This window comes from Anthonomus grandis, chromosome 3 (genome assembly GCF_022605725.1).
Source record: "Anthonomus grandis grandis chromosome 3, icAntGran1.3, whole genome shotgun sequence".
Taxonomy (NCBI): domain Eukaryota; kingdom Metazoa; phylum Arthropoda; class Insecta; order Coleoptera; family Curculionidae; genus Anthonomus; species Anthonomus grandis.
The window spans coordinates 35,083,265-35,111,200 of NC_065548.1; the positions used below are offsets into that span (position 1 = coordinate 35,083,265).

The following is a 27,936-nucleotide window of genomic DNA, read 5'->3' on the forward strand; positions in this document are numbered from 1 at the left end:
ATATAATCATTTATACATTGTTGTAAACACTCTCTCATTTACAAGTTAACATCTTTAACTTTTAAATACCTTCAAGTTAAATACTTTTAAGTTCCTTCTTTAGAGAGTCATAATCAACTTTGTTTCTTCTTGTCGACGCCACGTTGGCCACTTGCAGTTTTGAATAACCCTTTTAATTACTTTTTCAACGAGGTAATTTCTAGTGAGTAGTTGGAATCATCCCTATTAAATATTATATACCTCTCTCTCTTTTAAATACAATTTCGAATTTCAAAAAATTCAAAACATACTTTATTCATAAATACATGGTACCTACTTGTTGACATCGTACTATGATATAAAATAGGCACATTAATCGACATATTACTAACACATAATTTAAAAACAATACACAATAGTGGGTTCAACATACTAGTATAAACACAAAATGTATTTTCAATTTCAAAGCAAGATGACTTAAAAATTTTTTTAGAGTAACATCACAAATTCTAACCTTTACATCTTTACTAAAAACTAATTATATACTATTGGCCTATTCCTAACTATCTTGAAAAAATTCTAATGCTATAAACTTAGAACATTGAAAGGCTAGAATTAGTAAACAACAACTTTGTTTGAGTCCAACATGTGCACAGGGGCAAGAGGGGTGTGTTGTTTACAAACATATTTGCCGATTCTCTGTTGTCAAATCGACGCGAATTTTCAACGGAGGAAATTTTTTGCTATATTTTAACAACCATTATAACGTTAATTTAACTTACTTGTGTTGTATTTTATAGGAAAATTTAAATTAAAAAATATAAATACTACAATTAACCTATTTTAAGAATAAATATAATATCCTTAAGCAAAAAAAAACAAAATTATTAACATTCTTATCCCTAAAACCGTTTCTAAAAAATTTGAAGCGACAACATCGGAACTTAAGCGCCTGAGCCATACGCATAGTGTCATCTGTCAAACGGCTTTATGTTTATGTTCGGGATTCGTGTATTTTCTTTAATTTTTTGGTTTCAAAAGGAAAAAGGCCATATTTTAGTGTTTTTTGAAATTGCTACTTTAGCAAAAACTTGTATCGTTTGTGCCGCATCATGATAAAAAGGTGATTCAAGCCGATCTTTTCACAAGTAAGTACCGATACTTTCATAACATCACATCATGGGGTAACCATCATCATAAACGTAGAATAGGGGATCTTATAGATATAGACCTAATAAAAACTTGAATGTGAAAGTGTGTGTAAAATACCAAAATATTTATATTTTTAAATCTAAATATATTTTTGAACATATTCATTTATCAATAGGCTATAAAAAATATAAAACTAGAATTTTGTCCCTGATTTTATTGCAGGATTTTATGTTTTTTTTGTTTTGGCAGAAAGATGGCATAATACCCATATACCTATCTATATATAGTTATGTTTTTTAATATAGACATTAGGTAGATAGATGAAATTACTAATTTTTTATTGCCGTTAAAGAATTTTGAAATTTATTTAGATATTGATATCTATGTATAGTTAATTTTGTCTTTCCCTAAAATTTGGTCGATAATTTTTTTTTGTTTTACCATATTGCAACTTACAATAATATATATAGTAATTGGCACCATATATTAATTTATTGGATGATTTTTTTAATGATAGGTTTTAACCTTGGACATGTTGGAAAGTTTTCTTTTTTTCCTTTTTTCTTCTCTAGTTTTGTCAACAAGTTTACCTTTATTTAGTAATTGATCGTTTTATTTAGTTATCTTTAATTTAAGTATGTTCAAAAAGTTATGTCTTCTTGTGTTTAATTTTGTTCATTGTTTTGTCAATTTTTGAAATTGTATTTGTGTTTTGTTTTTTCAGCTTGTAGGATGCTTGTACACAAGATTATTCTTACGTAATATAGCACATTTTCTTTCTTTCTTTCTTTCTTTCTATTACTGTAATTTTTTTTGCTTTTTGATTAAATATCAAATACTTATTATAAATTGCCTAATATATGCCCAAAGGGAACAATGGATTTCATTAATTGAAATCAACACAATTAAAAAGAATATATTTGTTCAGATCACATCCTTAGAAGTGATTTATTATATAAGGAAGATAATATTATCAGTAGCCAGACTTTATTAAAAAAATCAGCTCTACCTTAAAGGTATTTTTTTTTAAATATATTTTTCTAGTATAAAAAAATCGTCACAAAAAGTATTAGTGTTACTCATATAAGCTTTATTTATGCCTAATACTTATTAAATTAGGTATGTGTGTAAAACTATTTTTTTACTAGGATTTCTGATGCACTGGTTAAAAACACAGCAGCCGATAATTCAGTTAATTTACCAAGTGACTTACCCTTCAAAGCTGCAAGGGTAGTTTTCCTAAAGAGTGCAAAAACTTCTTTAGCTTCCAAAATGGTATATAGTACAAACAGTGAAGCTAATATAGACAAGTATGGATAATTAAAATAAATTAATATTCTTGATACACCAAATTTTGTATAATTACAGATCTGATCATTCATCATCAACAATAACTGCATCTGAGATTAATAGTTACTGTGGGGTCTAGGTCAACAATTACTATTTCCCATCCAATCCGTTTTTGTTTAACTGCTACACATTCCCTGACTCTGCCAAGGAAAAGGTAAAAATACACTCAAAATAGACATCATTATAGCACATTTAAAAATTATTGTTCAATTCTTTCTCTAAGTACAAATAAGACTTTTATGCCATGTATGATCTTATTCTATATATCTTATTTAAAAGTGATATAGTATTTTATTGTGTTATATTTGTAATTAAATGCAATTAATCAAATGTATGATATTTCAAAGATTCTTTATAATAACATACATTTTATTGATCAATTGGATTATCATAATATATTTTTTTAATTTTTTCTTTTTAATATTGGTAATACTATATTTTTATGTATATTACTCTAGGGTAAAATGAAAATGATATCCTGAGGACTTTTTAAAAGCTAAATCAATTGTCACCAAATAATGGAAAAAAAAGAACAAACAATTAAAATTCGAAGATTGCAACAAACAAATTTGCGCCAAAGAAATTGAATTAGATGTCTCAAGTTATTATTAAAATACTTAAGAAATAATAACATTATTTCTTATTTTATTTGACTTGTAAAAGTACTTGTTTGCATATTACTACTAATAAACTATCTAATCTAATCTATTGTACAACATAGTCTTTATTCTTAGGTAAGCTTTGTTTTTTAGTATAAATTAATATGATATAATAATTGGTATTAGGTATTATATAGGTCACCGTTAAATGTCTCAAAACCATTGTACAGGCTAAATAATACTCATAATAAAAATCTTATAACCTATAAAAAACCTGCAACTCCTTCACAATTTGAACATCCTTGTAGTTTTAACTCTTTCCGCTGAAGCAATACTGTCTTAAAGATTTAAAGTAAGTGATGTAAAACTGAGTTTTGTCCAATATAACAATAATAAAATTTTGCAAAATGTTAAAAATTTGTGTCTTAAAACATGGTTTATTAAGAAATCTATAATATTATATTAATAAAATATTTTATTTCCATAAAAATGCTTTGACAAAAATGTTGCCTTTTATTAGGACCTTCCTCTAACGAAGTCCGTTAAAAAAACACATAAATAGCTCATAAATGGTAATATTACTTATACTTAAACTCTATAATAATTAATAAAAATTTATCAGGTAAATATTTGTTGACGACGTCACTGGTAGAGAGTGCTTGTATCGGTGGCGTCAACAATGCGTTCGAGCGGCGCACAGTGACGACTTTTGCTAATCTAGGGGAACAAAAGTATTACTTTGTAATAGACACAATTTTTGTGTGCCAAATTTATATTTTATGCATATATTAGTAAAGAGAAGTAATTTTTAAGCAGTACCGTGCACAGGGGGCAAGCCCTCCCCCCTCCTAGTGCTCAAAAATTAACTCTTTTAAAAAGCAAATCCCTCCAATACTTTTTGGGTATATAATAGTTAGGTTATTTTAAAAAAATACCCAACGACCCCACCCCCCTCCCCCCTGAAACACCCCTCCCAGAACCACTGTTTTAAGCTTACATTTTTTTAATATAAAACAAAAAATATCTCAATATTTTTTTTATTAATTGAAAATATTCTAAGCTAAAATAAATTACATAATAATTATTCTTTTGCTTACATATTACAAAAAAGATAAATATTTTCTTAAGTCTAAACACAAATTAAAAATTGGCTACAAAATTTTGGTTTGAAAACAATAGATACTTGAATAGTATGTAAAATAAATTAAATAGTTATTCTGCACATATAAAAAAAAGTTCAATAAAAATTAAAGACTTAATCAGTCTCACTGTCACTATTATTATCGCTATCGATATCGCTCTCATAAATTCTTTCCAATTCCATATCTGGTGCTTTTAAAAGACCCAAAGCCTCAGGTGAAAACTGTTTTAAAGGTTTACTAGTTTTATTTCTAAAGCTATTTATTACTGGATCTAATGCCACTAAAAGATGATGCATTAAATCCTGCATTGTAGCTTTCCTGGAAAATTTTCTGGTGTTGTATTCTCGCACTTTCTTAATATCTTTATGCATGCACTCTTGCGCATCTTCGGATAGTTGTCCAATTGGGATTAACGCATTTTTTATGATGGCTGAGCCATGTACCAAGATTTTATGCACAGTCACCGGCAAATAGTACCAACTGTAGTGTTCTAAGTACATAGCTAGAGTTCGGTCTGCATAAATCTGATATTTTTCTGGATCAATTTCAAACCCAGAGGATAGTACCTGAAGAAGTATTGCAAATTTTTTTATTAACTCCAGGTTCACTCCAGTAATTAGGCTTGAAGTTTCAGGATTGTCGAAGAATTTACGGGCCGTATTCCCGTCATTACTGGATCTGAAACCCTGCTTTACAGTGTCAACCAAAATATTTAATTCTTGTTTAAATCTTTTTTGCACTTGTTCTTTTTTCTTGTTTGCTATTTCTTTATCACTTCCTTTTGCTTGCCATTTTTTGAATTCTAATCTGTAAGATATTTTAAGAAGACATTCCATTGTTCTGATTCGTGCATGTAAAGAAGATATACCAAAACTATATACTTCTGACTTGGCTTGTTTATTTAAAAATTTGTTTGGGTCATTCATTTCTTTCGGTCCACAGCCACAAATATAGCACTTTTGTGATGCAATGTGCAAAAGGGAATTACAAATTTTTGTGTCAACCATGGTAAAGGAAAGATTTGGTGTAATTCTTACAGTATTATTATTTTCGAGATCATAAGAACATTTTTTTAACTGTGAAATTTGCGATTTAATCTTGTCTGTTTCAGTTATAATAAGTCCTTCGGTTTCTTTTTTTTGCAAAAGCTTAACTGGTCTGCAGAATCGGGTGCTTGCTGGAGTCGGATTTTGCCATAAAATATATTGTTTGCCCTCTGACTCATAAGATAATCGAATTGGAACAAGGGAAATTACAAAAATTGCACTGTCATCTTCATTTTCGCAATTTTCCATTAAATAACGTTGCTTGTAGTTAGTATAACCACTGCTTCCATCGCAACCCCATTTTAACAAAAGTTGCAGTTCAGCATCACCATTGCAAAATTGATTAAGAACTTTATTCTGAACGGTACAAAGCCTATTTATGGTATGATCCAACAGCGATTGCAGAATGATTTCTGCAGAAATGTCTGTCACGGTAATATTTTCAGGATAACAATTTTTTTTTGCCTCAATTATACCTTTATCATACGAGGGTAACAGTTTTATACCACGACCTTTTAGTTTTTGATAGATGCTTATATAGGACCTCCCGCTCATTTTACCATCTAAGAACATGGCCAATGCCTCATTCTTTGAGAAATTTTCAAAATTATTATTAGTTGAAGTCCTTTGCTCGGCTTTTTTTAGTGCTGTGGCAGCGGTATTTCGTTCAGAGGCAACCTTTCTTACTATCAAAGCAGCATCCCTTTTTCCCTCTGCATAAAGTTTCACTTGTGCCGCATACAAAATTTCTTCTCTTGAGTGCGACTGGAGTAATCCTTCTATTTTTTTTCTTTTATTTTTTTTACAAAGTTCTTCAAAATTTTTCTGTGGTCTTCCCATTTTTGAGGTTGATGGTTGTTCAGCTTGCTCAGCATTCAAATCAAAATTTATTTGTTGATTAAGCCAATTGAAGTTTAATAATAGAAATTTTTTTTCAATTCGATAACTTTTTTCCCACTTTTCAGCAAATTTGTATCCTAACTTTTTTAGCTTTTCCTTAATTGAATTTTCTGAGTCTTCTGGAAGCATATCCACATTATATCTTGACAGAAAATATGTATACATTGCTTCATTTTTGATATCTTTTGATTTCTCGGTGCGCCAAGCATCAAACAGGTTTCTGTGAGTAATGACAACCTCATCTAAAAATTGAGAAAAAAAACAAAGTTGCAAAAAGTTGCAAATTTTTATTTTTGTATTTGAAAGAACATTGCCGAGGGACCATACAAATTTTTTTAATTTTACTGGAATCTGCTGGACTCAAAATATATGACTAGTTGTAATCAATTTGTTAAAATTTAAAAAATTTTGACATATCTAATAAAAAAAATTAAAATCTTATATAACGCTACTCAAATTTTAAAAAAATCATACTGTTTGCAAAAGTACATACCTACATCCATTTTATAAAATAGGAACCGAAACAACAAACCAATACACTTTTCACTACGAGCCTTTTACAACTACTTGAAATTGCAAATAAAAACTGCTATAACATAAACACTTCAGAAATGCTTTACATTCTTATCAATTAAACCGATAAGAACTTATAATTTTTTGCTTTTTCGTTTGGATTCATGCGAGTTCGGCATATTTTTAAAATATTTCGAGCAAAAATTAAATGAACTATTTTTTCTAAAAAAATACTTTGGTTCCCCTAGATTGCCAAAAGTAGTCACTGTGCGGCGTTGCGATGCCATTAACGTTTTCTCGTTTCTTCGTACTTTATTTTCATATTTTACGTATATTGACTTCAATATAGAGTATCTTATCAAATTTATTTTTAAAAAATGCTTGATATTTTATTAAAGGGGAGCAGTAGTATTGTTTTAAGTTTTCGGAAAAAACTGAAAATTTTTATGATATTATAAAGTGATTTTTGCCATTTCTCTATAAGCATTTGGCATCATTGTATCAGAGATGTTGCAAGCAAACAAACCTGCCCATAGTTCCACGGCATGCTACTTCTAGCCTTTCAATGTTCTAAGGCTATAAAAATACATGGTTTTAAGAAGTTTCGTTAAGGACTTTTTAAAGCGAGGAGAACTTCTAGAGACTTTTTGACATTTGGAAAATGATTAAAAATTTTTATGCTCAAGTAAATAAGAGAATTCTTAGTTCACTTTTCGGGATGGGCATTGGAATATTGTATTTTTTTCTGATATTATGAGCCATTATTTTGAAGATACAATTTATATTTTTTGTATATTAGGCAAGCAGACTCAACAATAAACAAGCAACACAAGGAAAGTATCTTTAAATAGGGGTCTGCATGTCCTGTGGAGATTTATGACACATATATTTAATGGCTTGTTTTTTAAAAACAAACATCGAGTCAAAAAGCCGTTTACTAATGCAACTCCAAAATGTTATACCATACTGTAGGTATTTTTGTATGAAAGTAAGTTCCAACTTTCAACAAAAAAAAAAAAAAAAATAGACCGTTTTTGCAGATATCAATGTCAGTTCATTTAAAACCACTCTAATAGCATAACATCGTCTAGCCAGTTTTTGCCTCCTGACATATCTCCATAAAACTTAGGTTTATGATCGATAACAATTCCAAGAAATCTGTTAAAGTTATTTACTTCCAATTCTTTGTTGTGAATCATGAACTGCTCTGAAAATAAAAACTTAACAATTTAGTCTTATCTATGTTTAAAGACAACAAATTAGCATCAAACCACTGTTTAATCATTAATAAATCTTTAGAATTGTTCTTGTTAATGTGCTTTTATTATTGTCTGCCCATAAGATAGTGGTGTCATCTGCAAAAATAGTGAAGAATACTCTTATCTGGAGAGACGCCAGGTCATTTATATACAATAGAAATAAAATAGGACCGAGAAACGAACCCTGCTTACTACACAAAGTTCAGACAAACTGCCATTTGGCCAAACAAACTTTTTTCTGTCTAACAAAACAAAATTTTAAGCATTCTAGAGCAACTTCCCTAAACCCTAAAAATATTTGTATTTACATTTCTTTTTCTTTTTAAACGGATATGTTGCATTCTTTTAGCCCTAATTTGGTTTTTTAAAACATCTATTTTAAAATGTACAGCACCCAACTGTTTTTTTGTATCGGATTTTGTGGATGAGGGACTTGATATTTGACATAGTTCATTTGCCTGTCGTTCTGGGCTTGTTATTTTACATAATTCTTTTTTTTCAGTTACAGGGTTTTCGGGGGTGGTACATAAACGCTTAACACTATAAATAAATAAATTTATATCTGCCTCATCATTATCATCGTCAACTGCTGGATTTCTCTTTCTGGAATAAGTTTTGATGGTGTCCGCTACAACAAAAACATTACAAGGATAGAGTATTGCAAATAGCTTATATTTATTTGTGAACAATTGCTGTATTGTTTCCCTGTAACGTTACATTTCTGTAATTTGCTTTTTGAAACATTTACTCTAATATCTAAAATCTTTAAAAAAGTTTCAAACCAAAAAATAATTAGCGGACCCTATAAATAAAAAGTAATATCCTATAAAAAGCATCTTTATCCCGCCCAAAAATGTTTGTGATACGTCTTTAACATCTTTTAGTTGGCAAATTAAGTGGCCTGTTTAATTTAAAATATTTGTTTGCTGTAGAACTTTTTTTGAAAAGCGAAGCTTTTTTAAAATAAATAGGCATTTCCAAATTTTGCTAAAAAACAAACAAACTTTTTATCCTAAAATGATGAGATCTATCGTCCATTTACATTTGTGCATTAAAAGAATTATCCTGTCTATATGTAAGTAATATATAATAATAATTATAGTTATAATAATATTATAATACTTATTGTCGCAATAGGTAAGGTTTCTCACCAACTTGTAAAAGGGTTTGAAAATATGCAAAAGGGCAAATAGGAATATTTTCAGTAATGCGAGCACGAGAATGAGCATTAAAAGTATACCCATTCATGTACTTTTAATACAACAGTCAAAAAAATCTGCCTACAAAAAATAAAGTGTCAAGTTTAAGTAATATTATAATATTCTTTACTTACCATTTTCCCAATTTATTGATGAAACTTTTGCATCTAAACTCTCAAGGCTTTGAGCGTTACATGAGGTATCAGGCAAAGATATTGTGTTTCTAAAGGCCGGTTCTATAATTTAGAGTAAATTTATAACACTAATTTGGAAGGAAACAGTAAAATATCAAAAATAATACCTTTCCATGAAATTGGTACAGCTGATTTTAAAAGTCTCTTTCGCTTATTACTTACTGCAATATATATTTTGTCAAAATGTTTCTCGCAAACCACTTTGTTTTTTAATAAATTTTCATCCATAACATATGTTTCCGCATTGCCTATATTAACTATCCACTGGTTAAGCAACACTGGTTTTAAAATCGGAAATTTGAAAAAACCGAGAACATTGTTTTTACATTTTCTTACATTATTGCACCCACGATACGCACACTGATTAATTTTGCCTAAAGGAGCCACTGTCTCACAAACTAAACACATTTACATATATCTATCTATTTGTGATTATGATATCCAAGAAAAATTTTTAACAACTACCAAATTGCAATACGGCAAACACGAACCTGTGCAAAAACTCTCCCACACGACTCAGGGATGATCGGCCGATTACTAATGAAAAGCGACGGACGAAATTATTTTCGCGCATACTGGAGAGAATCGCCATCTATTTTTCACGCATATTTGCGGTCACGCTTTAGCCCATAAGGTTGCGTATCTTCTCAAATATTCAATCAACGATAATAGTGTCTTTGCTATGTGAGGAAGAAGAAAGATTGGAAATAGCAATCTCCAAATATTACTTTTGCTGCCGCTTTTCATGTAATGACCATTTTTTAGATCATTCAACTCGGGATATTGACTTATTAAATTAATTAATTAGACCTCGTCGATCACATTTTTACAAACTGTTTGGTTATTGTGCGGCAAACAAGAATAACGTGCAGTACCGCGTCACTTGCTATACAGTATACGGCACTAGCGGCAGTTGAACCTAGATGCGCGACACGGTGCGACACGGCGTAGCGCGCCAGAGTTGGTAGAAAAGTTAACTTTGAAGGTCAGTGGCGTGTCGCGCAGCGTGGAGCGGGATATGTCATATAAATTCAATTAAATAATTTTTGTCTGCGTCGTCGCTCCGCTGCAGTGCACTGTTGCCTAGTGCGGTCTTACCTTTATTTTTTTGTTTACTTACAACCGGCTCGTACTTTTATATTAAAAAATAATAATAGTGTAAATATTAGCGGATGTTAGGATCGGTGAAAGTGACACTGGTGACATAACGTTGCTCATCGGTGCAGATGATAACTGGAAAGTTGTCCCAGGTGACACAAAACTACTATCCAATGAGCTGGTGACTGTAGACACTAAATTTGGCTGGACTTTACATGGGTCTCAGGCTACATCGAATGGTAATGACTTTTTTGTGAATTTTAATCTGGTTTTAGATTATTATTTTAGCACATATTTCGGTTGTCGAAATTAGAGACATTAGGTATCAATGCGAACGAAACTGCAATTAGCGATTTTACCAAAGTTTGTATGCGCGATAATATTGAATTTAAAAACGGGCGGTATGAAGTGTCATTGCCGTGGAAACTGAACGCAACAATAGATTCAAATTTTTCTGGTGCTTTGGTGGGCGTTAAAAACCAAAACTTTATGCCACATAGACCCGTTTATCGTAGCGTAATTACTAAAGCTGAGAATTGGCCTAAGGAAGTATATGTGAAGAAGTGGAGGTATATGCAACATCCATCTCGTCGCTTCTCAAACACAATTCAACAAAAAGAAAAATTTTCGCCTAACAAGGGGTTCCAGAAACCACTCGTAGATTCATCTGAACAGCTGCACCTGATTTCCCATCCCGACGCTATAGATTTTTATTATCAAAATGTTCGCGGTTTAAATTCAAAAGTGATTCCGTTTTACAATGAAGTTTGCTTAGCGGAAATGGACATTATCGGCTTGACAGAGACGAATTTACAAAATAATGTCGCGAACTCTAAACTGTTTCCGGACATTTACGATGTACACCGATGTGACCGAAGTCTAGACAGAACTGGATTGTCGAAGGGTGGAGGTGTATTGTTATTGTTAGTTGTTAAACGCGAGTTTAAAATGTTACCTCTAAATTTATCTGATTTGCTTCAAATTGTATATTCTATCGAGATTGTAGGTGCGCAATTGTCCTTTGACCATTTTACGTGCTTTGTATTTATTGTCTATATACCTCCTGCTAGTAGCAAATGGGTTTATGATATGGTGTACGATTACTTTGAAACAATGCAATATTTGTGTGACAAGAAAATAATTATAATAGGTGATTTTAATATCCCCAATTTTCCTAGTCACCAGCATGACTAGGAAATCACCTCTATTGTGAGATCAACTTTGGCTTTTATGAATATAATGGAATTCGTACAATGTAGCGACGTCCTTAATGTCAATGGAAGAATTCTGGAGTTCGTGATAACCAATTTGTCCGAGTGTGAAGTTCATTTGAGTAGTTTTTCTTTTGTTGAATGTGATTCTTATCATCCCTCATTAATTATGAATTTTAAGGGTAAATTACCTCAGACTCTTAATTTCACCCACAATTTACTGGTACAGAATTGTTTCAATTTTAAACGTGCTAATTATCCCATGTTATATAGCCTAATTGAAGCTGCTGACTGGCAGGAGGTGTTTGCCTCTTTTGATCCTAATGTATCTTGCGACAGCTTCTACAGTACACTTAACGAAATATTTAATAAAGCAGTTCCGCTTAAAATAGTTAAAAAATATAAATTTCCAGTCTGGTTTAATTCTGATATCATAAAGAATATCATACTAAAGAATTTAATTCGAAAAAAACTCAAGAAATACAGAACTCATTATTATAAAAGTCAGTTTAAAATAGTTCGAAGCAATATTAAAGAACAAATTAGGATTGCTTTTTTAGAATTTTCTCGAACAGCTGAAAATCGAATTAATGTAGACCCCTCCAATTTTTGGAACTATGTGCAGATGAAGAAAGGAATTTCGCGTATTCCCGGAGTAATGCTGTTTGAGGATCGTACAATAAAAGATCCACAGCAAATTGTTGGTGCATTTGGAACTTTCTTTCAAAGCGTATATATTGAGTCGGACCCATCTAGTATTAATGTTGGTATTAAATCGAGCCAGATTATTAACAACTCTCTAAATTGCTCTTATAATTTTTCGGAAGATGAAATTGTCACCGCCTCTAATAAACTAAAAAGTAAGTTGACCTCCGGTACCGATAGAGTACCAAGTCTTATCGTTAAAGATTGTATTCGCGCTTTATCAGGGCCTATTGCCCACATATTTAATCTTATCTTGTCTTCAACAGTATTTCCCGATAAATGGAAGACTGCAAGAATATCCCCGATACTCAAAAAGGGACCGAAGAACGACATTCAAAATTACAGAGCTATATCGATCTTATGTAATTTCTCCAAACTTTTTGAAATACTTCTTTATAATAGAATATATGCCCATGTCAAATTAGACATAGCACCTAATCAATTCGGTTTCATCAAAAATCGCTACTGTACAGTAAACCTGGCTTGCCTAAATGAGTATCTGTGTCAGCATTTGGATAATAGAGGTCAGGTTGATGTAATATACCTTGATTTCTGCAAAGCTTTTGACCAAATTGACCAATTTGTACTTCTTCATAAGCTAACATTTTTTGGTTTTTCTACGGATTTAGTTGCTTTTATAAAATCTTACTTACGAGGTCGTAAACAGTTTGTTGAATATGAAGGCTTTAAGTCTCCTATATATGAAGTGTGCTCGGAAGTTCCGCAAGGATCTAACTTGGGCCCGCTTCTCTTTTTATTATTTATAAACGATCTTGCCAATTTACTGTCTTGTCAGAGTTTACTGTTTGCGGATGATATAAAATTGTTCACAAAACTAAATACTGAAGACGATTGCGAATTCCTTCAGGTAAATCTTAACAAAGTAGAGAATTGGTGCAATGTCAATAGACTATATTTAAATGTTAATAAATGCTCTATTCTCTCATTTTCTAGAAAACTGTTGCCAATCAATTTTGACTATAGAGCAAATAATGTTCTGTTGGCCAAAGTAGATGAGGCGATTGATCTGGGAATTACTTATGATGCAAAATTAAGTTTCGCTAAGCATATAGCAAAAATGGTTTCTGACTTTGCCAAATTGTTGGGTTTTGTTTATCGAAACTGTCGGCACTTTGAAAATATTAATACTTTAAAACTACTTTTTTTCACTTACATACGCTCAAAGATAGAATACGGATCTCTAATTTGGTACCCAATTTATACACCTGATAGATGATATTAGCAAAAAGAAGAGAAATTCTTTCCATAAAATTCTTATATAACCTTATTCATAACAAGATTGACTGTCCCACCCTTTTGGCTGGATTAAATTTTCGGGTACCAAGAATAAACTCTAGGCATTTTAGACTATTTTATGTAAATCCCGCTAGGACTAATATTTTGTTTAAATCCCCTATTAATATAATGTGTCAGAATAATATTAATAATAATTTAGATGAACGGTTCGATATTTTTGTTGACAGTTTAATGTCCATTATAGAAGGTATTAAGTAAATAGGTGATGCAGAGTCTTTCTAGTATGTATATAGATAGTCTGTTATAGTGCATAGATGTTAAGCATTTTGATTTTTCATTTTTATACTAATTTTGGTAAATTTTTCTTTTTTTTTTAAATTTTTTTTCTATATTCTTTCCTGTAATTGGGTAACAAACCTGTTGGAAAAAAATGCCTTTTTTTTTTTTTTTTTTTTTTATCGTGACCATAAAGACACAACGAAAGTACGAGTCGTGTTTGATGCATCCGCACATGCACCAGACTGTCTTGCTTTAAACGAGCAGCTATTTGTTGGGAAAACTTAGTGCCTAATGTACTTAAAATTCTTTTGAACTTTATAGTTGATTCGATTGGTCTTATCGCGGATATAGAAAAGGCTTTTCTGCAAATATCGCTGACAGAAAAGGATCGTATGACGTATCGAATCAAAAGGGTTACTTTTGATGTATCATCGAGCCCATTTTTGTTATCGGCTACGCTTAGAAAGTATTTAAATAATCAAAAAACATTTTAAAGACACGGCTATGTTATTAGCTCGTTCATTTTACGTTGATGATACAATTTTTTCAGTGGATTCATTTGAAAAGGCTATGGAAATTTACGAGACTTCAAAAGACGCATCCTTTTTTAAACAATTGTAAGAAAAGAGAGAAAGCTAACCGGCTTCATCCACATCCACACAGAACGTGTGCGAGAACGCGATACATTACGAAATAAGAAAAGCCACACGTAGCAAGGGAGGCAAGCCTCCTCCAGCGGTCAAAATCCAACGGGCCGTGCACTCGATTTGGCGCCGACAAACGCCGTTTTCATCGCACGAAATAAGGCGCCAAGGGAGGCTAGCTTCCGATCATCTGATTAACCTGATTTTTGTTTTCTTTTGAATTTTCAGCAGTTTTCAGTCGTTTTGATTTCGGTGATTGTCGTGTCTTTTGCCCGCGAATTTTGACAAGGTAGGTGGTTTTGGCTAACGGTTTTATTTATTAGTTTTGATTTTGTCGAGTCATCGATTTAATTGTGCGGCCGGATTTCCCTCTATGTTAGTGTTTGGTACTTAATTTAAGGTATTTATCGTGTTTAATAATTTATTATTATGTGTATTTGAGTGATGCAAGGTAAGATATTCTTATTTAATGGCTTCTTTTATTAATCATCATATAATTTCTAATGTTTGTTTGCTGAAAGATGAAAGATGGACAAATTAAATGAAATCAAACAAGCTGAAGATTTAATAGACTGGCTGCTATTAAACAATTTTAGTTCATTAAGCTTTGATGCCAAATATTATGTTATTAAGACTTTCGGCAGGCCTCAGCCCCATTTAATTTCATTGCGATCTGCAGACAATCGACAAAATCGCGGGTTTAATTTGACTTGGTACCTACAGCAAATATGATTGGTTGACCGGATCGGTTAAAAGAGAAAAGCTTTTTTGCTGGGCTTGTTTGTTATTTTCTGTCCAAACTGAATATTTTACGTGGTCGAAAACTGGATATTCTGATTTAAAAAATTTGCCTCGGTCCATTGAAAGACATTTAAAATCAAAGGAGCTTATTTCTTCGTCTTGTAAATTAAGGCTTTTTGGAAAACAAAATATTGCTTCTGCTTTAGATAATGCTCAAAAAGAAGCCATTATTTATTTTAACAATCAAGTACGTGAAAACCGGTCAAATTTAAAGCGGCTTGTTGACGTTACTCTTTATTTAGCTTCACAAGAACTAGCTTTTCGCGGACAGAATGAGACCGAAGAGTCGATTAATCGTGGCAACTATAAAGAACTTTTGACGTTGTGGGGTAAATACGATTCAAAATTTGACGAATTTTTAAAAGGTAATGTTTTTTCGGGCACATCAAAAACGATTCAAAATGAAATCATTGAAAGTTTGTCACATGTCGTCGATGAGCATATTTTTCTGCCTTTTTCTCCAAGTCCACCAAGAGAAGTCATATTCTAAATGAAATTTGCGGTAGCCGAATGCCTACTTTTGATGCTACACAGTAGAATTCTACATCAAGATCTGTGTTTTCAGTGCATACACCTAAGGAAAAATTAATAGATGTTTTTGATTTTATTCTAAACAGTGAGGATTTTAAAAATGACGACCAAAATATCAGGGAGGCAAAGGGTTTCAAGTGTATTTTAACAGACCATAAATTTTCTTTTTTGCTTGAAACATTTAAACTAGTTTTTGAGCAAACTGACGTGGTTTTCTCAATTCTTCAAAATAAATCTTCAGACATAAATTTTTCAAAAAATCGATTAAATAATTTGACTGAATATTTGCAAAAGTTTAGAAATGATGAGCAGTATTGTTTGTGAAGGTGGTAGACAATGGTACAGTGAAAACATCTTGTCGAACTTGCATTGTCTTATTTATGTAATATAACACGACGTTTCGGTTGGTAAGTATCTCCAACCGTTATCAAGTGTAAACTGACAGCAAACTACTATTCTATAGGCTTATATACTAGATGTGTGCAGCGATGTGGAAAGGAAAGTCATCCGTTAAAAGAGTTGGGGGGAGGACACGGCTCTCTCTAGATCCTACACTGTCCTGAGAGTAGAGGCTTCCAGATGTTGGGTACATCGACGCTTGGCTGGCTGAAGATCTTCTGATTCTGTGAAATGAAAACTGCCTCTACGAACTTTCTTTTCCGCCAGTGCTGTTCCTTGTGCAGAATATTGGCTTCTAACCCCCACTCTTTTCACGGATGACTTTCCTTTGCACATCGCTGCACACATCTAGTATATAAGCCTATAGAATAGTAGTTTGCTGTCAGTTTACACTTGATAACGGTTGGAGATACTTACCAAACGAAGACAATGCAAGTTCGACAAGATGTTTTCATAAGCAGTATTTTCATAGCATTTTTGAAAAACTTGATGTTAATGTTGAGCCGCCAGTAAAAAAACGAAAATCTAATTTTGACTCACCCCATTTGCGAGAAAATTATAGATATACAAATCTATACTGAAATAATGGACACAATAACTGAACAAATTAAGGTTAGATTCAGCGATCTTAGTAAATTAAATTACTTTGATCTATTAATGTTCGAAAAATTTCCATCCTACTTCAAAGATTTTCCCCAAAAATTACTGGATAATTTAGTAAACCAGTATCCGTTTTTTGATCCCATTCAATTAAAAAATGAATTAATTGTAACCTACAGTGACCCTCAGATGTTTCAGAGTTGTAAGTCTCCATCTAAATTATTAAGTTTTATGTTATATGTATGAAAATAATTTAAATGAGTGCATGCCGTAGCTGTATAAATTTATTAACATTGCTGTGACTATACCCATAATATCGGCATCTGTAGAAAGAAATTTATCAGCACTCAAAAGAATTAAAAGTTATAGCCGTAATTCCATGACCCAAATGCGACTAAGTAATATATCTCGTCCTTCAATCGAAAAAGAGTTTATAAAGGAAATGACAAATTTTATGACGAAGTTATAGACTTCTTTGCTAATATGAAAAACCGAAGAATTCCCTTAATATCAAACCAGAGTAAAAAATTTAAAAAAAAAAACAACAAAAAAATAACTTTTGTATAATGTACACTGTGTCCCAATTTGGTTGTATTTGCAGGTTATCTCTGTTATTTTTAAAGATAGAGATGTGCGGTTTTCGCGAACCTGTGTCACTTTTTTGTAAAACTTTTATTGCCGCAAACAGAATTGAGATACCTTTTTTGTTTCTGAGATACAGGGTGAAATTGAAAATTTTCACTTTTTGACGACTTGCTCTATCTCACGAACCATATAAGTTATAAAAAAAAGTAAAAACTGCTATGGATAGATAATTTTAAATAAAATTCAGTGGCGTAGTCAAAAATTTTATTAAAGGCATTATTTAAGAGATATGACCCAAACTTGCATTTTTTTAAATGGAACACCCTGTATTTTTTCATACCAATAAATTGCGCTATTTTTTCCGATTAAAATGATATATAACACTTGGTATCTTAAGTCATGATAAATGGCCAAAATATGCAAAAAAAAACAAATCATAGCGAAAGAAACATTAGTTGGCCATGAAACAGAAAAAATTGAAGTTGGCTGTTTAAAGATGTCAATCATACCGTGATAGAAGTTTTTATAACCAAATAAAAACCTTTTAATTATATAATATTTAAAAGTCTTAGATACAAAAACTCTTGTTTTAAGCAATTTTATTAAAAAAAATATTGTAACAACTGAATAAATTTAACAAAAAACCTTAACAAGCTATTTTTTATTTATTAATTCTACAGTCCTATAAAAAAAATTGTAAAAACTAATTAAATTGCTCGAAATGGTTGCCATTTTCCTGAACGCATAATTGGCATAGAGTTGTTATTCTCCGCAAGGCATTTAAAATAATAAGCGGCCTTGCTTGCAAGGCTTCAAAGGCTTGAACTGTAGCATCCTGAAGTTCTTGCAAATTATGCACCACATTTAAAAAAATTTTGTTTTTTAAGAAAGACCAGACAAAAAAGTCCAAAACAGAAAGATCCGGTGATCTAGCTGGCCACCTATTTGGAGCGTGGGTACCAATCCATCGATCTTCGAATGTCTCGATTATAAATGGCCTTACTATTTGAGAATTATGAGCTGGCGCCCCATCTTGCTGAAAATATATGCTATTTAAAAATGCCAACGGTATCTCATCTAGAAGTTCTGGTAAAATCCGCTGCAATATTTCCAGATATCTGGCTGCTGTTAAAGTGTGTTCATAAAAAACATACTTTATTTTAGTGCCCAAAATAAAGCATGATACACTAAATCCAAATCTGCCCTGTTGTTGGCGTTCCCGTACTAAGTATGGATTCTGAGTGTACCAATGCCTGTTATTATGACGGTTAAAAATTCCAGTGCAACTTATATATGCTTCATCGGACCATATAACTTTTCTGGCAAAATTTGGAACAATTCGAGTTTGCTCTAAAAACCAATTGCAAAAAACTATTCGCCTTTGCGCATCCCCGGGATGTAATTGTTGAACTATGTTAACTTTGTATGGTTTATATTTATATTTTTTTAATATTCGCTGTGTTTGACTCTTTGACACTCCTACATTAGTTTCAATATTTCGACATGAATTTGAATGATTTGCCTCAACACTTGCTAAAACCGCAATTTCATTATTTTCCTGATTTTGCCTATGGTAATTTTTATTTCTTGGCTTTGTAAATGATCCATTATTAATCAAACTCATTTTTATTCTCCGAAAAATAGACTTGTTTGGTTGACGCCTTTCAGGATATCTTAGAAAAATTGTTTTAAGTATAATAGCAAATATTAGGTAACGACACTAACACATACCTGTTTAAATACAAATCGGATGCCCTGTCACTATTTTCTTGGCACTCAATAAAACAAGCTATCATGTCATATTTGTGACTGTTTTCAAAATTATTAGTCATTCTTAAAAATTACGCTCTATCCCTTAAGAAAAATACTAAAATATTTACTTAAAAACTTTCGTTCGAAATAAATAAATTCTAAGCAATTATTGACAGCTTCATACTGACATCTTTAAACAGCCAACTTCAATTTTTTCTGTTTCATGGCCAACTAATGTTTTTTTCGCTATGATTTGTTTTTTTTGCATGTTTTGGCCATTTATCATGACTTAAGATACCAAGTGTTATATATCATTTTAATCGGAAAAAATAGCGCAATTTATTGGTATGAAAAAATACAGGGTGTTTCATTTAAAAAAATGCAAGTTTGGGTCATATCTCTTAAATAATGCCTTTAATAAAATTTTTGAATTTGACGCCACTGAATTTTATTTAAAATTATCTATCCATAGCAGTTTTTACTTTTTTTATAACTTATATGGTTCGTGAGATAGAGCAAGTCGTCAAAAAGTGAAAATTTTCAATTTCACCCTGTATCTCAGAAACAAAAAAAGGTATCTCAATTCTGTTTGTGGCAATAAAAGTTTTACAAAAAAGTGACACAGGTTCGCGAAAACCGCACATCTCTATCTTTAAAAATAACAGAGATAACCTGCAAATACAACCAAATTGGGACACAGTGTACATTGTACATAATAGAGTATTATCTTATTCGCTTGGACATAAACATGTATATTATATTTTTGTTTTAGAGTTTTAAAACCTATTCCTACTAAGTATTTGTGATATAAAGCAATAATAACCAAAGTTTTTTGCCAAAGAAAATATGTTTTTCTTTTGTTCTATTCAGCATATAAAACCATAACATGATTTTGGCTAGAACAGAGTTTTTTATTTATAAAATATTTTTTGTACATAAATATGTATGTATGTATGTATGTATATAATATATTATTTTAAAGCTTATTTATACTATTTACATTATAAGCTACTTAACCAAAGTTTTTAACAAGGAAAATATTTTTACGTTTTTGTTATATTTTGTATATAAAACCATTACATGGTTTTGCTAGAGTCGAGTTTTTTTTATTTATAGAATAATTTTGTAAATATGTAAATATTATTTTTTATAAATTTTTAGAGCATATTCTGCTATCTGCAATATAAGCAACTAACCAAAGTTTTTACCAAGGCAAATATTTTTACGTTTTGTTTGATTTTTGTATATAAAACCATTATATGGTTTCAGTTGATGATAGAATTCTTCTTTTTATTTATTATCCTATTTTTGTAGTCCCATATAATGTATACCTTATTTTTGTTTATTTCATAAACCATATCCCTTCCTATTCCTGGCAAGACTTAACTCTCACCTCCGCGCTGGTTCTTGATGGACATTAAAATATACTTTTACGTCCAATATTAAATATAACTATTTTTTTGAAATCTGCTAATTTTGTATGACCCAAAAAAAGTATGAATTGTTGACTGAGAAGAGTTTATTATATTTCTTGTTTTTTAAAAAAATATTTCAAAATAATATATAAAAAGTACCTAATAATTAAATATTTAATAATATTAATTATGTATATATAATTATTATTACATTAGCATACCTAAAATAGGCAATATTAAAAGTAAAATCGAACCCGACTTGTAAAACGATTTTCAAGACTATCTTTTAACGAGAATTGGGTAAAAAATGGGCGTGGCATGCAAAATTTTTCGCTTTCGGCGGGCTTTCTATCTGCACTTATCCTTTAGCCTCCCCTTTCCAAAAACTCACGAGCCGCCACTAAAAGAAGTTAATAATAGTGAGATTCTTGATTTTAAGCAATGGTGGCCTAAGTATTATAAAAAAACAAGCCTGTCTACTGAATCTCAAAAAAGAAATGCTCCTCGATCTTAAAAAACTTCTTTTGCAATTCGACCTTTAATCATTATATATTCTGAAACAGTAAACTGAAACTTCAGGTTATGTAAGGGCATCGGAATATATTAATAGCATTTTTGGTGTTAATCACTTCCATTTGGCTTTACCGAAACACAACAGCCAATTTAGTATTGAATGGCCCAAAATACCATGCTGGTATTTTGGGATCCTGAGGATCCTGAAGATCTGATGCCAATTTTGGAAACAAAAATAGCCCATTTGCAAAGCCTTAATCAATGGGTACCAGAAGATAAGCAGGAATTTTACGCCCACATAATAAATTCCTGGAAAACCAAGAAATCCAAAGCTAAATAATCCATCTTAATAGAACTGAAAACCATGGTTTTTTCGATTTTGTTTTAAACTTTGTGAGAATAATGTTTTATTTCTATTTTTTATATGTATTATATTATTACTTTAATTTTGATTATATGTATATATTTTGTGGCTGTTTTTCACAATAAAATTACCATATTAGGGGATTATATAAAAACCTAAAAAAGTAAATCTGTTTTGTAAAATTTATATTTCTGAAAGGACCTAAGTTAATTTTTTTGAAAAATCTGTCTAATAAAGAAAATCCAAAATTCTACATTGATTTCATTAATTTACACCTTTAACCGAACCATACTAATAAAAAAACGAATAATCAATTTAAAATATCAAGAGGTTAAAAAATAAACAACAGTTTTCTGTTTTTCTCAAAACTTCTTAATATCACTGTTTGAATTGATTCAATTGTTTATATCTATATTTTATAGATACATATGAACAATATTATTAAAATTAATCCCTTTCATTTTTTTATCATTTCACATTCAAGCATTTGTAAACCGCACACCTATTTAGACAATTATTGTTTTATTTTCCAATTTTATTGCATATCTAACGTATTTGTACGTTAACTAATACGCTAAGCTAAAAATACAAGCTTACCTTTCAACTGATTTTTTAAATCAATGTTATCTTTTCTAAGGCGAGTAATTTCATCTTGTAATACCGTTACATGTCCTTCAATGTTCTTGTAACAACAATCTTTACTAGCGCTACTGTAACTCCTTCCGCCTTCCAATAAGGAATGAAGCCTATCGATTTCCTCTTCCCGCCTTAGTAACTAAAATAAATATCTGGATTAATTTAGGAAATAGAAAATTATAAACAAAAATTCCCTTTCTTTATAGCTAAATAAAAAAAAATTGTATGTTAAAAAATTAACTTTAAACTTAAGTAATTTTCATAGTCTAAATTAAAGTCAATAGTATCTGGTGTTAAAAAAAATCGTATAGGGTATAGGAATAAAAAAACACCGTTTGATGAAAACGCTGCCTTTTTTTAATGTATGACATGGCTAGCATATTTTAAGACCCTGTATATTATAACAAAGTTTGATACACTTACATCATAGCTTTAACCACTCGCTACTAAAATTTAAAAAAAAAACTACTTTTTTAGTAATAGTTAGATGTTAATAAAGTAAACCTCTATTTTTCGAAAAATCATGATAACAAAAACAAAATGTATATCTTTAGCACTAAGAAACATACGTACAGGGTGGGCCAATTTAGACGTTTTCTTATGGGAAGTCATGTCCCTGTTAGAGATAAAAAAATGTTGACCTCCATTCTCCGGGCTCAAATTTTAAAAGAAGTTTATTGAAGCAAATGAAATTTTGCTATGGCAATGGTCATTTTCGTTTTTCGCCTATGGCTGCTGTGTTTTTAAAGATAAATGATTTCTGTAAAGACTTTCTTAAAGCACTTTTAAGCGCTTAACATGCTCATGATATTTAAATTTATACAGGGTGCTTCATTATTAAAATTTTTTTTTTTTTTTTTAAATGGAATGCATATTATTTTTTTGCATTTTCTTGTAGCCCTTAAAATTCCCTTTTCAAATATATATAACACTTATAATCTAAATTCATTAGTTTAGGAGATATAAATAGATTTCTTAAGTATCAATAAATTATAATGCTGTGCCATTTAAAACGCCTAAAAAACAGAGTAGGCGGGTGACACAATTGCGGGTGAAACAATTGCGTAAAGGGTTGAGTAGGCGGTTGTACGGCAAACTGCTTTGAGTAATACGTCATTTTGACATAAACAAGCTTATTTTCATAATCTGTTTTACTTTGTATTTCTTTTATGTGATAATCACAATGTATCAAAACTATGAAAAATTCGATATGATTAAATGTTTTATTGAATGTAATGAAAATGCAAGAGAGGCCTGTAATTTATATCATCGACGATATCCAGAACGGGGGCAGCCACATAGTACGCTGTTTGAGAAATGAAAAAGAAACCTTATTAATTTTGGTTCTTTTGCTAAACCGCGAAGAAATGCTAATAATAATATAAATGACGATCAAGAACTATTGGATATAACAGTTTTGGGCGCAATTGAAAATAACTCTAATCTATCCACCCGGAAATTGGAAGTAGAAACTGGTGTGCCAAGGACCTCTGCAAGACGGATTTAAAAAAAATATAGGTATAAAGCTTATCGAGCCCGAAAAGTTCATCATCTTTTTCCTGCGGATCGTGATAGAAGATTGGAATTCTGTCGGTGGTATTTGCAAAAGTGTGGTCAAGATACAACATTTGGCTACAATTGTATTTAGACGGATGAAGCATCGATTAGTAGTGCAGGCATTTTTAATAGGTATAATAGGTATACCTGGGCTCGAGCAAATCCTCACGCAACGGTGGCTGTAAGAAATCAAGGCCGTTACAGTTTTAGTGTATGGGTAGGCATATTTCGTGGTAGATTTATTGGTCCCTATATTTATGATGGACAGTTAAATTCAGAGCGATATTTACAAATTCTGCAAACGCAAGTTGAGCGCTTCCTAGAGGAATTGCCTCTAGCCCAGCAGAGGCATCCTATATTTTTCCAGCAGGATGGTGCGCCACCGCACAATTCTAGAGTGGTCAGTAATTATTTAAATGAGCAGTTTGGTGAGCAGTGGATAGGAAATCAAGGTCCAATACGTTGGCCGCCTAGATCCCCTGACTTAACACCCTTAGATTTTTATCTTTGGGAAAGAATAAAAGACTTGGTATACCAACAGCCAATTACTTCAAGAGTAATGTTGGAAGAAGCTTTACATAATGCATTTGCAAAAACAAATATTGAATTAAGAAACGCTGTTGATAATGTTGAAAAACGTAGCCGCTGGTGCATTGATCAGGAAGGAGCTCAGTTTGAACACTTGTTATAAGTACGTAATATATAGAGTTGCAGTTTTAGTTAAAATATCAATAAAAAAATAAAATCTGGTTTTTACTTTTTGTTTGTTAGTTCATATTCTAAGTTTAAAATAAATAAATAAATAAATACTTTTATTTTTTTTTATTTTTTTACAGTATTATTTTGTTTTTATAACTGTATTTGTCCATTTATATAATTAATATTTAATAAAACAGGAGCTATTGTTTAATTTACTTTTGATTTTTAAAAGCGCTTACTGAAGTATCACAAATAAAAAATACAGAACCTATAACGTCCTTTTTTAATCTTTGAGTGTCTTAAATAACTGCACTTATTTTTAATAAGGACGTTGATATCGCAGGCCCTTAAATTCTCATTATATTTGATAAAACATCTAATCATATGGAATTTTTTGAAAAATTGATACGTTTTTGGATTCTAATATCAAGATATATTTACAAAGGAAAACATAGATTATAAAAACAAGTTTGTTTATGTAAATATTAAGCTTCACTTATAGCAGTTTAAAACACGCCTACTCTTCCGTTTATACCTACGTGTTTTTAATATTTAAGAAATTTATTTATATATCGTAAACTATTCAATTTAGATTATTAGTGTTATATATATTTGAAAAGGGAATTTTAAGGGCTACAAGAAAATGCAAAAAAATAATATGCATTCCATTAAAAAAAAAAAAAAAAAATTTTTTTAATAATGAAGCACCCTGTATAAATTTAAATATCATGAGCATGTTAAGCGCTTAAAAGTGCTATAAGAAAGTCTTTACAGAAATCATTTATCTTTAAAAACACAACAGCCATAGCCGAAAAACGAAAATGACCAAATTTCAGAAACGCCCTCTAGCGGCCAAACTGTTTGCCATAGCAAAATTTCATTTGCTTCAATAAACTTCTTTTAAAATTTGAGCCCGGAGAATGGAGGTCAAATTTTTTTTATCTTTAACAGGGACATGACTTCCCATAAGAAAACGTCTAAATTGGCCCACCCTGTACATATACGTATACAGATCGTATTTTCGTTCGTTACTTATAGGAAACCGCATAGAGGCGAAATTTTGCAACGTCGCGCGTATACGAGTGCCTGAGACAGAGCACCGCCCCGGCCCATGATACTATTACTGGCAAGATAAACCCACTTGGCGATGCAATTTCGTGTGACTGCGCATGACGTCACTCGATGACAAAAATTCTGTTTGTCGGTTGGAAAAGCAGTATTTTAAAGCCTTTTTTATTTAACATTACTCATTAAGTATTATTATATTTTGTTATATGAAATATGCTATGATTATTATAATAGTATGTAAAATATTTCCTTAATAGTATGTAGGATTTGTGGATCCGTGCAAGGATAGTAAAGCCTTATATAATATAAATGCCTATTTTGGTTTTGGATAAGGTTAAAAAACGATTTTTATTATTTAAGGTATTTTAATTTGAAAATAAATATACACAATATGAAACGTCTAAAGGCTTGTTAATTAATAATAAATTAATAATACTTTATAGCCAAAAAAAAAGGATTTATGGTTTTTATTTAATTTTTTTTACTTTAGACGAATGCCTCTGCAGAAAAATATCAGTGATATAATATGTATGTACATATTTTATTATGTTGTAAAAAAAATAAAACAAAAATAGAGGATTGATATACAGCCTATTGTGACAATTAACTTGGAAATCTAAAGAATCGGCAATCCGAAACTATCTTACTTTTTTTGTTGTTGTTGCTTGAACAACCCACAACTGCACAGTACACCATGATAAAAAATTTTTAATTATTATAATTTAATAAACTCTGCCATATTTGTCACACAAAATAAATAAACCATGCCCTAACCCTAAATCCATCGAACATCTAAAGCAAAAACGAAACGTCATATTAAAATGTATTAAATAAAACTCTGTTCATGTATTAAAAGCTGTTCCTGGGGAAATTTGTCATCGAATGACGTCAGGCGTGCGAGAGAGATAGGCTCATCTCATGCGCGTGGGATTATCTTCTCGAGTATTAGTCTCATGGCCCCGGCCGGCCCGAGGACAGGACTATATTTGTGTTCTGTGACGGGATAAGTAAACATCTGACTTTCGTGGGAGCTGCGTCGTTTGGCGACAAAATGTCCCAAAATATTACGCGAAAATCCAGGCATTTTTAAAATATTTATTCTAATGTGGGTTTTACAGACATGACAATGTGTAAAACCCGCATAGAATTGTAATCTTAAAATGTTTAATATGCTGTGTTTTGCATAATGAAAATTAAAGCGTTATTCTAATAAAAAATAAAATATCAACTCTAATAAAAATATAATAAAAAATCAGAAATAAAACTCTAATAAACAAACTTAACAACATATCATTTTTTAAATAAAAGGCTCAATTAAACCGCCTTCTTTCGCTAAACAAAACCTTAACCTATCGTAAAAGCTATTTTGCACCTCCAAAAGAGTTTCAGGTAAAATGGAATTGGCACCTTCGGCAATTTTATTTCGCAACTCCTCCAAATTTGTTGGCCTACTAAATTCATGCTTGTAAATAAATGGGCTGCTTAAGGTAATCCCACAGATAAAAGTCATTTGGAGACAAATCTGGAGATCTAGGAGGCCATTTAATATCGCCAGTCCCACTAATAAGGCGGTTAGGAAAAGTATTTGTTAAAAATTCTTTTACCCTAGCCGCGTTATAAGCAGGACAGCCATCTTGCTGAAAATAAACCGATCCCAGATCTACATCAGGTAGGATTTGAATGGCAGGAAGAACTTGGTTTTGCAGCAACTCAAGGTACTTTTAGGCGTTTAAAGTGCCATCAATAAAAAATGGCCCTATAACATTGTAGCCCAAAATACTTCCCAAAACATTCAATTTCTGAGGATACTGGGTACGAAACTGAAAACTTCTGTGCTCGTTTTCATGAGACCAATAACGAACAATGGAAGGATTGTGTTTGCCATGTAACGGAAAAGAAGATTCATCAGAAAACAATTTTTTTTTTAAATATTCGTTTTCATTTGCCTTTTCCATCATGGTTTCACAAAATTCCATTCTTCGCCACTGGTCTTCAAGAAATATTTCATGAGTTTTTGAATACTTAAAACATTTGTACCCATATTTTTTTCCAGATACGAGCAACAGTTTTATTGCTCATTCCCAGTTCCTCTCCAACACTTCTAGTGGACCGTGTCGAATCAAGTTCTAGGGTACTGCAAACCATTTCTTCCCGCCGTTCTATATCCTGGACCACTTCAACAGGTGGTTGCAATTCCTCGCGTACCTACAGTTATGGTCATATAAATAGCACACTTTTCTAAATTGCGATAAAAAATATTAAATACCATTTTCTATTTTTTTTATAATATATTTAGCTTAGATGTTCTACAAAGAGTTGTATTTAATTAAAATTAAAAGAGTATTTTAAATATATAAGAAACATAACAAAAAAACTAAAGAAATGCTGGCCATTTAAATAGCACACTTAAAAAATATTTACTTTCACCAAAACCAATTTAATATTTTGTTGGGTAACCTTTATTTTTTATAACTTCACTTAATCGCTTG

At 31.2% G+C, this 27,936-nt stretch overlaps 1 protein-coding gene across 11 annotated transcripts in view; it reads right to left on the reverse strand.

Moving 5' to 3' along the window:
- Window positions 1-27,936, reverse strand: part of LOC126734086 (centrosomal protein of 135 kDa-like) — a 437,952-nt gene that overhangs the window by 369,637 nt on the left and 40,379 nt on the right. For all 11 annotated transcript variants that reach the window (XM_050437596.1, XM_050437599.1, XM_050437600.1 and 8 more), the window contains one exon: window positions 22,085-22,262. In XM_050437596.1, coding sequence (XP_050293553.1) covers window positions 22,085-22,262 — 178 coding nt within the window. The remainder of the gene's footprint in view (window positions 1-22,084; window positions 22,263-27,936) is intronic.